General features: G+C 32.0%; 1 protein-coding gene across 1 annotated transcript in view; it reads left to right on the top strand.

The window, feature by feature from the left end:
• The window catches only part of LOC142348013 (uncharacterized), a 104,396-nt gene that overhangs the window by 17,927 nt on the left and 70,374 nt on the right, over positions 1–16,095 (top strand). The window contains exon 2 of the mRNA XM_075399180.1: positions 122–293. Within this exon, the coding sequence (XP_075255295.1) occupies positions 122–293 (172 nt within the window). The remainder of the gene's footprint in view (positions 1–121; positions 294–16,095) is intronic.

Consider the following 16,095-nt stretch of genomic DNA (forward strand, 5'->3'; position numbering starts at 1 on the left):
GCTAAGGAGAGTTTTTTAATAAATAACTTGGACCTACTTTAATACACCACCTTCTTAAAATCATGTCAATCAGGAGTTGGCTTTTGTTTTGCTTAAAACGGTAACTAGTGCTTGATTACAGTTGGAACCACACTGTGCGCTTGTCCAGATGGCTACACAAGCTCGGCCGATTCAAGTATTCTAGCAGAAAACGGCTTTCCTGAAAATCGATGCTTCAAGGCGTTGCACGAAGTTTTTCACGACTATTATGAGGTCCTTCAGTACTGCCAGACTGAATACCCAATTAATGAAAGGTTATATTGGAAGTTTTTATTTGCTCAGTCACCATACGACTTTTCTTGTTTGGAACACTTGCGCCGCACTGAAAGAATAGCTGTTGCGTATTAGGGATCCTTATACTGACAGAACACTACTTCTCAGGTTGAGGATTAGATTATCCAGACTGTAATAACCTCTGATCAGGCTTTCCAGGCGAATTGACTTTTGATCAGACTGTCCAGAACAAGATGAATTCTTCTGATCAGATCGTACACAGACTATGGTCCAGGCTATAGTGCGCTTATGATCAGACTCAAATTCAGACCATTGTCCAGACTATGAATAAACTATGATCAGACCCCGGGCTGAGGATTTTTGCCAAAATAAAAGAGTGTAAAGAGTGTAAAAATAAAATAACTACACCCCTATTTCTCCACTTAACTAACGGTGGAAGAGTGTAATTACAAGTGTGTACTTTTAAAAAGTAAAGGTGGAAGGAGGTAGTGACGGTCGATCCCCCGACCTTCCCTATGTCCAACATTTTACTTTCGCTTTTTGCATTAACCATTGCGCCACCTGTTACAACAAATTAACGTTTTATTTTGTTTTTAATGGTAATTCTATAAGAATTTTTCATCAGTCCACCCTAAAGTATTATCTTTGCAAAGAGTGTAAAAAGAGTTGAGAAAAGAGTGTAAATACAGTGCAATTTTTTAAAATTACAATCTTACACTCTTTTCCCTGATAAATAGGAGTTGAATTTGCATTACACTCTATTCCCAGCTAATGGAGGGGTGGATTAAGGGTGAAACCTCGGCCCTGTACCTTTCTTAGAAAACTGACCTATGGTCAGACCATCCAGACCAAAGTGACCTCTGACTAGAGACTATACTTGAACACGCACAAGATTTTAGGTATCATTATAATATATACATTTCATAAAAACCGATGTCACCAGCCAAAAACTATGCGGAGTCAACTCAAAATCAAATGTGTTTTAGTGGGAAAAAAAATTGCAGAAATTTTTCTGTTTGCAGAATCTTTGGATGCCATCGCTTAAGTTCACTGGCACCCTAGATGAGGCTTGACTGTTATTTGTAATAAGCTTCTGAATCTACTATTGCTCTCTCCCTCTCTCTCTCTCTTTCTCTCTTTCTCTCTCTCTCTATATATATATATTTATATATATATATATATATATATATATTTATATATATATATATATATATATATATATATATATATATATATACATATATAAATATATATATATATGTATGTATATCTGTATATATATGTATATATATATATATATATATATATATATATATATATATAGAGAGAGAGAGAGAGAGAGAGAGACAGAGAGACTAGAGAGTTTACTAAAACACCCACGGAGTTCTAGTTATCGTCATAATATACAAATTTCATTAAAATTAATGTCACCAGCCGAAAAATCCGCGGTGTCAATTCAAAAACAAAATTGTTTTAGTGACATAAAACTTTTGCAGACGTTTTATAGTTTTCAGAAATTTTGCATGCCATCGCTTAAGCTTACCGGCACCATAGATGAAGAAAGCTTGACAGTTATATATAAATCTAGTTATATATAAATATATATAAATCAATGATGGAGTCAATGTTGACTTCCAACAAAAGACTTGAAGACTTTATTTGTTTAAATAAATGAAGACTGAAATACTCAACCCTGATTGGTTGAAAAAGGGAAAATACATTTCCTTAAATGTTTATCTGTTTTCCGTCTATCCCTTTTCACTTTACCCGTTAGTGGGTACTAGTCACAGACGTGATATAATAATAAAGTATAATTTTCTCTCTCTACTCCGCTCGTGTTTAATATTGAGATATACGTTAGACTTTAGCATTGGGGCCCGTGCACTGTCTACTGAAGCTCAGATAGAAGAGTAACAGACTAGAGATCTAGAACTTTAGTTAGTCAGGTAAGCCTTAAGAGTATGCCCTTTTCTTGAGACAACCATCAGACAGATCCAGAAGTAGCCTATAAAAAGGTAAGCTCAGAACACATCTTATCTGGTGCGATCAGTTCCGAACTAAATCAAACAAAATAACAATTTTCAAATCTCCATAACGGAATAAAATTAACAATATTATTTAGTGAACAATAAAAGTAATAAAAATGGATATCAACCATCAACCGCAATCAACTACAAACCATTTCTTAACACCATTTACAATTGCTAGCGATTGCGCGCAAGAGCACCGCGAAATTATTTACAGAATAATAATAAATTTGAAGATTAACCTCTTCAAAAAAACAAAACATATACAACAAATTAACATTCATAGAAATTACTTAGCACATTACCTACCAGAAAAACTACTGGATAGAGACCAATTTAATAACAATTATACATTCACCTTAACAGATGAAAACGGAAATAGAAAAACCTTTTATAATTTCCAGAATGAAACAACACTATCTGGTATGTTCAAGACATTCTTAAAGCGACACGAAGATTCTCAAGACAGAACAAAATTAACAGCAAAACCCTCTACAACATTTGGAATACTACGAAATACAATCGTATACGTGAATGAACAAAAGAAACAAATACAATCAGTAAACGACAGACTAAGAAATGACATAATAAATTATAACAATTGGTTAACAAAAATCATTGAACTAAAACCAGAATTAAAAACAGCAACATCAGATGTAATGAAAATTGTCTCAGGATTCACATTCCTATTCTGGTTAGATAATTTTGAACACAATAATGACAAACGTATACAGTTTGGAGAAACATTTCACGAAGAAATCGAAAACTTATGTATCGAACTCAAAAGCATTTGGAAAAATGAGTACTATTCACAACACTTTGAGAGCACAATAAAAATATGTTCAGATAGCATAAATTGCATAGTAGGATTAGAAAATTATGTAAAAATTGAAGATCAAGGACAAGCAGGTTCTTCATCATTTAACTTGTCAAGAAGCTTAACATCAACATCAACACCAAAAGATGTCCAAATAAATACAAACTTACAATCAAAACAAAAGTCAATAATAAAACCAGATAAACAGTTATCATCAAATTTATTTGGAAATCAACAGAATATAGCAGACAAAATAGATATATCTGATTCAGAAGAAAGAAATCTAAGAATCGGAAACTTGCTACCACCAACAGTGAATCAAAAAGTTCTACGAAAAAATGAGAACCCAACACAATATAATCATAATAGAAATAACACATATATTAGTTCATCGAATGATAACCGAGAACAACATGAACTATTCTGGGAGCAACAAATGTACAATTATCAAGATCTCAAAGAAGAAATAACAGAAAAAGTAACAAATCATACGAACAAACTTATGGACAAATTTAGACAAGTTAACGAGAGCATAGAAAGAAAACAAGAAGAAGCACTTGAAATGGTATTCGACAAACTTGAAAGAACATTAGATAACATTAATAGACAAAACAATCTAAGATCAGAAAACGGAGCCTCAAACAATGACAGAAACTCAAATAATAATAGTATACAAACAAATAATTTTCAAAACAGTAGACAACAAGAAAATCGTACACGAAGATCAAACTCAATCGCAACAGAAGGAACAAAAACAACAGTAAGAGAACCTCCTTTACGATTCTATAAACAATTAACATCAGTGAGTATGCACGGAGAGCCTCGAATAGAACAAAACATTAGTAGTGGTTCAGTACCAACAACAATACGACCATTTGACGGTACAGACCCTGCATATACTGTTGAAGAATATCTCAACAGTATAGTCGCAGCAATGATATTTAGTAGCGGCATAGAACCAGTAAACAAACCAGGACATCATCAATGGAAAGTAAAAAGAGCAGCTTTAATATTACATACACTACAAGCACCAGCTCAAAAGTGGTATTCGACTCTTCCAAGTGACACAATATTGGATTCGAAAACATTCTGTAAAGAATTCTCAGACATTTTCGATTCAGAGAAATCGAAACAACAAGCAAAAATAGTGTTACAACAATTACAAAAACACACAAATGAATCATTACGATCACGCGCACTGAGAATAGAAACACTTGTAAAAACAGCATATTCACTATATACAGAAGATTATAGAAATAGCGTAATGAATCAAACATTCATCAGATGTTTGGATAACGAATTAAAAACAGCAGCCTTGAAAAATCATGCAAATCATAAACAAACGCCAAGAGAACCAGAAATGCCATTCAAAACATTAGTTGACAAAATAGATCAAATGGATTTAACACGAACAATAGCAAACAATCACAAAAGACTATATGAAGTTAATCAAAACACAACTAATACTAATGAAGATCTCAAACAAATGAACATAGCTTGTAACAAAATAAATGATCTTAACCAAAATGATTCAGAACACTTTGAAGGAACAATCTGTAACGTTCTAAACGGAATTAAAAACACATACGATAGAAAAAATTTTAAAGGAAGACCGAATTGGCACTCTTTTGCAGCTATTGCAGTTCACACGGTCACACAAAAGGCAGATGCTTTAAAAGACCACGAAGAGAAAGCATTGCACGACCAAAAGAAAGATCATTTTATAGTCATATGTGAAATAATCAAAATCTACATAACAGAAGAATTAATTCGAATAACGTCAACGGATGAAAATTACCATCAACATAACCAGTATACCACAATTCACGAAGCAGAACACCATACAGATCGCAGTCAAGAAACAATTCCAACAATACCTCATATAACAGAGACAATCAAAATTATCAAGGACATAGAAACTCGAATAATAATTATAACAATAGAAGCGGGAGTTATAATAGAAATAATTATAATAGAAGTAGAACTAACAATTACAACAGAAATAATAATCATAATAGATACAACAATAGCAGATCAAACTCAAGATACACAAACCGCAGTCACTCACGACAGCATTCACCGTATAACAGAAATAATAATAATTATTATAACAATAATAGTTATTATAACAATAATAATAGACAAAGAAATTATAGTAAAGACTCAAACACAAGTGACTGATACAGACAACGATCAAGTAGTAACAATAGACATTATTCTAACAATAATAATAGGGATGACAGAAGAAATTCAACACAAAGAGAACAAAATAATAGATATCATTCAATTGATCGAAGAACAGACGGAAATAAATACAACAATAACAATAAAAACAGAATAAATAACATAGAAAAAGAAAAACAAAACGATGACCTGCCTGGAATTGACGATTATGAATACACATCTGATTCATCAAATGAAGACCAAGAAATATTAGGTAATTTTTAACAATGCGAACGAAGATATGTGCAATACAGTAATAAATACATTAGAAAGTAACCCAACGTGGATACTGCCAATGTACCAGTGTAACAAAATCGAACAAGACTTTACAAAGCAAAGACCAATACTAGAAAATGATTTTCTATTAGACTCTGGAGCAACATTAAATCTCTTGAACGAAGATACTTGGAACGAAATAAAATACAACAACCCAGACATACGCCTCAAACAGGGCGCTAACAGCAGCAAATAATACAACCCTAGAAACATTCGGAACAGTAACACCTGTCAGGACATCGAACAATAAAAATCAACCCCATAATAGCTTTAATAAACATTTTTATGTAACACAATGCAATCATAATATACTTGGAACTCCATTCTTTAAAGAATACATAGAGACAATAAATGTAAACACGAACAAACTAACAATATATACTAACACAATTATAGACAACGGCATTACCTTCTTCATGAACAGCGCAAAAGTTTACCCTTACTACTCTCGATTATACCCAATTTTTAACAAAGAACCAATATATTTTGAACAAGACCAACATAAATGCATAACATTTCCAATGCCAATATTCAAACAGATGGAAAAATCAAGTGGAAAAACAGTTTACAAATCAATGTACTATTTTGAACCGATAAACAAATATCAAAAATTATCATTTACAGACATCAAAGATCTGTTGATAGAAAAAGAGCACTTCATCGACATATTCTTAATAAACAAATACCAACATAAAATGACAATTAATGTAGCTCTAATTGGTTTTATGAATCAAAAAATTACATTCAAACAACATAAAGAAGAAATGTATCAAACAAATTGGATAGACTTATTTTCAGCATTATATCATCTAACATATGAAAATGAAAACGACATCAACGAAATACTAAATATTCAAGAAAACAAAACAATTGAACAAGTAGCAACATTTGAAAGGAAACCTAAAATTAAATGCAAATTTTACATCAACAAATACACAGAATCAGAAAAGGAATTCAATCAAATGTTTGATTTCTATCTTTCACATTTAACACAAAAGGAATTCGAAAAAATAGTAACAATCATACTAGAATACAAACAAGTTTACGCAACACCAAAGTTCGACGTTGGAAAAACAAAAGTAAAAATTGAATCTACCTATGAAAAAAGATGCAATTTTCAAAAGACAAAGAATAAGCAAACTACCAATACACCTCAGAGAAAGAATCCAAAAATTACTAGATGTATTGAAAAAATACGACATAATTGCACCTGTTATTAAGGAACAATTATCTACAGGAAACACATTCACAAACCCAAAAATTATTCACGATATTTGAATAGCATGATTGATGAATCTAAATGCAACTGGCCCATTGAAACAGTTGATGTAGCTCTAACACGGATAAGCGGAACAATATTTACAACAGCTGATCTTAACAGTGCATATAATCAAATACCTTTAGACGAACAATCAATGAGATACACTCAATTCACAATTGGAAACGAACAATACTGTTTCAAACAACTACTTTACGGAATATCCATTGGACCCGCAGCGTTTGCATCCATATTAACACACTTCCTCTATCCCTTAATCAGGAAAGGGACGGTAATCACTTATGTCGACGACATTTTCATCCAAACAAATTTATACCAACAAATGTATGAAACATTAATAGAATATCATAAAATATTATTGAAAGAAAACCTCAAAGCAGCACCTGATAAATCATATTTCATGTTGAAAAAAGTCAAATTTCTAGAACATATAATTGAGGACAAAAAAGTAAAACCATTGACTTCACGAATTGATGGTTTCCAAAATTGGCGCCACCAACAAGCAAGAAAGCATTAAAAAGATACCTTGGAACAATAAATGTCCTTGCGAAATACGTCTATGGTATGCAACCAATACTACAACCATTAAATAATCTCTTACACAAAGAAAATGATTTCAAATGGACGAAAGAACATCAACAAGTTTTTTAACAAATGAAAAGAACAATAACACACAAACTAGACCTAACAATGCCAGATACTACAAAACCATTCTATATTATCACAGATGCATCAAACACAGGCATCGGAGCAGCATTACTACAACAACATCCAACTGAAAGGAAAATGAAATTAGTATCAGCAAATTCCAGACTATTTACACCTATAGAAATGCGAATATCTACTTACTCAGAGAATGCTTAGCGATAATTTTCGCTCTAAGAGAGTATTTATTTTTACTAACAGGTTCAAACCACCCAATAGTATTATTCACAGATCATAAACCAATCATCTATCTTTTCACTCAAAAGAACAACAAAATCATAGAGTTTATAGATTTCAATTAATACTGATGAAATTTCCTAATTTACACATAATTTGGACGGAAGGAAAAAGCCTCGCCCTCCAAGATCTTCTAACAATATTTACAACAGCTGATCTTAGCAGTGCATATAATCAAATACCTTTAGACGAACAATCAATGAGGTACACTCGTTTCACAATTGGAAACGAACAAAACTGTTTCAAAAAAATATTTTACGAAATATCCATTGGACCCGCAGCGTTTGCATCCATATTAACACACTTCCTCTATCCCTTAATCAGAAAAAAGACGGTAATCATATATGTCGACGACTTTTTCATCCAAACAAATTCATACCAACAAATGTATGAAACATTAATAGAATATCATATAATATTATTGAAAGAAAACCTCAAAGCAGCACCTGATAAAACATAATTAATGTTGAAAAAATTCAAATTTCTAGGACATATCATTGAGGACAAAAAAGCAAAACCATTGACTTCACGAATTGATGGTTTCCAAAAACTGGCACCACCAACAAGCATGAAAGCATTACAAAGATACCTTGGAACAATAAATTTCCTTGCGAAATACGTCTATGGTATGCAACCAATATTACAACCATTATATAATCTCTTACACAAAGAAAATGATTTCAAATGGACGAAAGAACATCAACAAGTTTTTTAACAAATGAAAAGAACAATAACACACAAACTAGAACTAACAATGCCAGATACTACAAAACCATTCTATATTATCTTAGATGCATCAAATACAGGCATCGGAGCAGCATTACTACAACAACATCCAACTGAAAGAAAAATGAAATTAGTATCAGCAATTTCCAGACTATTTACACCTATAGAAATGCGAATATCTACTTACTCAGAGAATGCTCAGCGATAATTTTCGCTCTAACAGAGTATTTATTTTTACTAACAGGTTCAAACCACCCAATAGTATTATTCACAGATCATAAACCAATCATCTATCTTTTCACTCAAAAGAACAACAAAATCATAGAGTTTATAGATTTCAATTAATACTGATGAAATTTCCTAATTTACACATAATTTGGACGGAAGGAAAAAGCCTCGCCCTCCAAGATCTTCTAACAATATTTACAACAGCTGATCTTAGCAGTGCATATAATCAAATACCTTTAGACGAACAATCAATGAGGTACACTTGTTTCACAATTGGAAACGAACAATACTGTTTCAAGCAACTATTTTACGAAATATGCATTGGACCCGCAGCGTTTGCATCCATATTAACACACTTCCTCTATCCCTTAATCAGAAAAGAGACGGTAATCATATATGTCGACGACATTTTCATCCAAACAAATTCATACCAACAAATGTATGAAACATTAATAGAATATCATAAAATATTATTGAAAGAAAACCTCAAAGCAGCACCTGATAAAACATAATTCATGTTGAAAAAATTCAAATTTCTAGGACATATCATTGAGGACAAAAAAGCAAAACCATTGACTTCACGAATTGATGGTTTCCAAAAACTGGCACCACCAACAAGCATGAAAGCATTACAAAGATACCTTGGAACAATAAATTTCCTTGCGAAATACGTCTATGGTATGCAACCAATATTACAACCATTATATAATCTCTTACACAAAGAAAATGATTTCAAATGGACGAAAGAACATCAACAAGTTTTTTAACAAATGAAAAGAACAATAACACACAAACTAGAACTAACAATGCCAGATACTACAAAACCATTCTATATTATCTTAGATGCATCAAATACAGGCATCGGAGCAGCATTACTACAACAACATCCAACTGAAAGAAAAATGAAATTAGTATCAGCAATTTCCAGACTATTTACACCTATAGAAATGCGAATATCTACTTACTCAGAGAATGCTCAGCGATAATTTTCGCTCTAACAGAGTATTTATTTTTACTAACAGGTTCAAACCACCCAATAGTATTATTCACAGATCATAAACAAATCATCTATCTTTTCACTCAAAAGAACAACAAAATCATAGAGTTTATAGATTTCAATTAATACTGATGAAATTTCCTAATTTACACATAATTTGGAGGGAAGGAAAAAGCCTCGCCCTCCAAGATCTTCTAACAATATTTACAACAGCTGATCTTAACAGTGCATATAATCAAATACCTTTAGACGAACAATCAATGAGGTACACTTGTTTCACAATTGGAAACGAACAATACTGTTTCAAACAACTATTTTACGAAATATGCATTGGACCCGCAGCGTTTGCATCCATATTAACACACTTCCTCTATCCTTTAATCAGAAAAGAGACGGTAATCATATATGTCGACGACATTTTCATCCAAACAAATTCATACCAACAAATGTATGAAACATTAATAGAATATCATAAAATATTATTGAAAGAAAACCTCAAAGCAGCACCTGATAAAACGTAATTCATGTTGAAAAAATTCAAATTTCTAGGACATATCATTGAGGACAAAAAAGCAAAACCATTGACTTCACGAATTGATGGTTTCCAAAAACTGGCACCACCAACAAGCATGAAAGCATTACAAAGATACCTTGGAACAATAAATTTCCTTGCGAAATACGTCTATGGTATGCAACCAATATTACAACCATTATATAATCTCTTACACAAAAAAAATGATTTCAAATGGACGAAAGAACATCAACAAGTTTTTTAACAAATGAAAAGAACAATAACACACAAAATAGAACTAACAATGCCAGATACTACAAAACCATTCTATATCATCACAGATGCATCAAATACAGGCATCGGAGCAGCATTACTACAACAACATCCAACTGAAAGAAAAATAAAATTAGTATCAGCAATTTCCAGACTATTTACACCTATAGAAATGCGAATATCTACTTACTCAGAGAATGCTCAGCGATAATTTTCGCTCTAACAGAGTATTTATTTTTACTAACAGGTTCAAACCACCCAATAGTATTATTCACAGATCATAAACCAATCATCTATCTTTTCACTCAAAAGAACACCTAATCATAGAGTTTATAGATTTCAATTAATACTGATGAAATTTCCTAATTTACACATAATTTGGACGGAAGGAAAAAGCCTCGCCCTCCAAGATCTTCTAACAATATTTACAACAGCTGATCTTAACAGTGCATATAATCAAATACCTTTAGACGAACAATCAAGGAGGTACACTTGTTTCACAATTGGAAACGAACAATACTGTTTCAAACAACTATTTTACGAAATATCCATTGGACCCGCAGCGTTTGCATCCATATTAACACACTTCCTCTATCCCTTAATCAGAAACGAGACGGTAATCATATATGTCGACGACATTTTCATCCAAACAAATTCATACCAACAAATGTATGAAACATTAATAGAATATCATAAAATATTATTGAAAGAAATCCTCAAAGCAGCACCTGATAAAACATAATTCATGTTGAAAAAATTCAAATTTCTAGGACATATCATTGAGGACAAAAAAGCAAAACCATTGACTTCACGAATTGATGGTTTCCAAAAACTGGCACCACCAACAAGCATGAAAGCATTACAAAGATACCTTGGAACAATAAATTTCCTTGCGAAATACGTCTATGGTATGCAACCAATATTACAACCATTATATAATCTCTTACACAAAAAAAATGATTTCAAATGGACGAAAGAACATCAACAAGTTTTTTAACAAATGAAAAGAACAATAACACACAAACTAGAGCTAACAATGCCAGATACTACAAAACCATTCTATATTATCACAGATGCATCAAATACAGGCATCGGAGCAGCATTACTACAACAACATCCAACTGAAAGAAAAATGAAATTAGTTTCAGCAATTTCCAGACTATTTACACCTATAGAAATGCGAATATCTACTTACTCAGAGAATGCTCAGCGATAATTTTCGCTCTAACAGAGTATTTATTTTTACTAACAGGTTCAAACCACCCAATAGTATTATTCACAGATCATAAACCAATCATCTATCTTTTCACTCAAAAGAACAACAAAATCATAGAGTTTATAGATTTCAATTAATACTGATGAAATTTCCTAATTTACACATAATTTGGACGGAAGGAAAAAGCCTCGCCCTCCAAGATCTTCTAACAATATTTACAACAGCTGATCTTAACAGTGAATATAATCAAATACCTTTAGACGAACAATCAATGAGGTACACTCGTTTCACAATTGGAAACGAACAATACTGTTTCAAACAACTATTTTACGAAATATCCATTGGACCCGCAGCGTTTGCATCCATATTAACACACTTCCTCTATCCCTTAATCAGAAAAGAGACGGTAATCATATATGTCGACGACATTTTCATCCAAACAAATTCATACCAAAAAATGTATGAAACATTAATAGAATATCATAAAATATTATTGAAAGAAAACCTCAAAGCAGCACCTGATAAAACATAATTCATGTTGAAAAAATTCAAATTTCTAGGACATATCATTGAGGACAAAAAAGCAAAACCATTGACTTCACGAATTGATGGTTTCCAAAAACTCGCACCACCAACAAGCATGAAAGCATTACAAAGATACCTTGGAACAATAAATTTCCTTGCGAAATACGTCTATGGTATGCAACCAATATTACAACCATTATATAATCTCTTACACAAAAAAAATGATTTCAAATGGACGAAAGAACATCAACAAGTTTTTTAACAAATGAAAAGAACAATAACACACAAAATAGAACTAACAATGCCAGATACTACAAAACCATTCTATATTATCACAGATGCATCAAATACAGGCATCGGAGCAGCATTACTACAACAACATCCAACTGAAAGAAAAATAAAATTAGTATCAGCAATTTCCAGACTATTTACACCTATAGAAATGCGAATATCTACTTACCCAGAGAATGCTCAGCGATAATTTTCGCTCTAACAGAGTATTTATTTTTACTAACAGGTTCAAACCACCCAATAGTATTATTCACAGATCATAAACCAATCATCTATCTTTTCACTCAAAAGAACAACAAAATCATAGAGTTTATAGATTTCAATTAATACTGATGAAATTTCCTAATTTACACATAATTTGGACGGAAGGAAAAAGCCTCGCCCTCCAAGATCTTCTAACAATTTTACAACAGCTGATCTTAACAGTGAATATAATCAAATACCTTTAGACGAACAATCAATGAGGTACACTCGTTTCACAATTGGAAACGAACAATACTGTTTCAAACAACTATTTTACGAAATATCCATTGGACCCGCAGCGTTTGCATCCATATTAACACACTTCCTCTATCCCTTAATCAGAAAAGAGACGGTAATCATATATGTCGACGACATTTTCATCCAAACAAATTCATACCAACAAACGTATGAAACATTAATAGAATATCATAAAATATTATTGAAAGAAAACCTCAAAGCAGCACCTGATAAAACATAATTCATGTTGAAAAAATTCAAATTTCTAGGACATATCATTGAGGACAAAAAAGCAAAACCATTGACTTCACGAATTGATGGTTTCCAAAAACTGGCACCACCAACAAGCATGAAAGCATTACAAAGATACCTTGGAACAATAAATTTCCTTGCGAAATACGTCTATGGTATGCAACCAATATTACAACCATTATATAATCTCTTACACAAAAAAAATGATTTCAAATGGACGAAAGAACATCAACAAGTTTCTTAACAAATGAAAAGAACAATAACACACAAACTAGAACTAACATTGCCAGATACTACAAAACCATTCTATATTATCACAGATGCATCAAACACAGGCATCGGAGCAGCATTACTACAACAACATCCAACTGAAAGAAAAATGAATTTAGTATCAGCAAATTCCAGACTATTTACACCTATAGAAATGCGATTATCTACTTACTCAGAGAAAGCTCAGCGATAATTTTCGCTCTAACAGAGTATGAATTTTTACTAACAGGTTCAAACCACCCAATAGTATTATTCACAGATCATAAACCAATCATCTATCTTTTCACTCAAAAGAACAACCAAATCATATATGTAGTTTTCAATCATATATGTAGTTTTCAATAGATTTCAATAAATACTGATGAAATTTCCTAATTTACACATAATTTGGACGGAAGGAAAAAGCCTCGCCCTCCACGATCTTCTAAGCAGGACAATAGACGAAGAACATTTTACAAAAACACGCGATATAACAGTAGAAATGCCAGAAAACATAAAATTCTTTTTCGCAAAAACACCATTTACGAACAACCTAGAATGCAAAAACAGCATATGCAACAATACCAATGACAAAAATACAGAAAAAGCACATTACCCAGTATTGGCTAACATACACAATAACTACTTCGAAATGAATATCGATAAAAACGAATATCATCCAATCTCATACAAGAAATATAACACAGAAACGAAAACAATTTTGATCCCAATGTATAAACCTAAGTTAAAAAAATGACAATCACCGATTGTAGAAAAGGATGATCTCATTATTGAGAAAAATCAAAAAGGACCGTACACAACACATCATGATGATGACTACCTCAGATTGATAAATAACATAAAAAACACAACACAAAACAAATTACGAAAGTGCAAAAATTTCAGAGATTTTCTATGACGAAAAATTAAAAATAACCTAAAACTTAATCAAAGAAACACAAATCTTAGATCCGGTACTTCACAAAGTGAAGATGTGGAAAAAACATAACAATAAACCACACTCAGTAACAATGGAGATACGTGGAAACAAAGGACTATTTGCATACTTTCGAAAATTCAAATCCATTATAATAGATGAAAACTCTGGAATCATCAAAAATATAATCAATATTCACAAAAAATCAATACAACGAATCTGTTTACCACTAACACTACTACTATGCACATTTTACAACAACCATTGCATCGTCTTAGTAGGTCACAAAGGCCTCGAAAAAACAAAACGAAATATAATGGAAAAATACTATTTTCCAGATCTTACAACTTGGATAAAAATATTGATTTCCGATTGCACACAATGTCAAACAAACAAAGTGTTTGCGAACAACAAAACAAAAAGTAAACAAAAACTGCTTGCACCAACAAAAACATATTTTAACGAAATGATAATGATTGACACAAAAGGACCTAACATCTGAAGGAAACAACTACGTCTTTGTCATAGTTGACGCATTTTTACATTACGTAACGATAATGTGTGCAACAAAAAAATACATTAACACAAAAGGACCTAACATCTGAAGGAAACAACTACGTCTTTGTCATAGTTGACGCATTTTTACATTACGTAACGATAATGTGTGCAACGGAATACATTAACACAGAGCTAACACTTCTACGTAATTATTTTGAAATCAAATTTAAACCAAGCACAACATATGCACCCTGGACGAACGGTCTAGTAGAAGGAACAAACAGAATAATAGGACAATTCATTAGAACACTACTAGACGAAAAGTATCATAATTGGTCACGAAAAGCAAAATTCTTTCCATATGAATATAATACACAATACCAAACACGACTCGGCTTGTCACCATATGAAGTCGTTTTCACTCAAAAACCGAGAAAACCAACAAAGATACAACTTGGGACAACTACAGACGAAATAGTAAATTGTAATCCAACAGAGAAAAGTGCATGTAACACACAACCGGCACATACTCATCTGGAAAAACAATTTAGTCACCCAAAAATAGCAAAACTACAAAAAGGAACATTTGCCAAATGGTTCCTTGGTAAAGAAAAACATTACGACACATATCAATCAATAACAAAAATCCTACAGAATAGAAAAAATTAACAGACGAAAAGAATCTCAGATTCAGAACAGCAAAACCACTTGAGACAAATACTTTTGTATTAGTAACAAATCAACAACAAGTTGACGGAGTATCCAAAAAACTGTTACCACTGAAAACAGGACCATATCTCATTATAGATAAACCTACGGAAACAACATACATATTAAAAGATAACAACAAGGAACAGAAAACAATACACAGAAATCACATTGTACCATATTAATAAAAAAACATATTAAATTAGAATTACAAAACTACCTACTTACAAATGAAATCCCAACATTAAAACAACCAAATATAACAACCAATACTAAATCAAATATAAGACAATCAAATAACGAGCATACACATCAATACAATCTTCGTCAGAAGAAAATAAGATTATTAAAATAATAATAATAATCA

This window comes from Convolutriloba macropyga, chromosome 10, assembly GCF_964194025.1.
Source record: "Convolutriloba macropyga chromosome 10, txConMacr16.3, whole genome shotgun sequence".
In the NCBI taxonomy this organism is placed as follows: Eukaryota; Metazoa; Xenacoelomorpha; order Acoela; family Convolutidae; genus Convolutriloba; species Convolutriloba macropyga.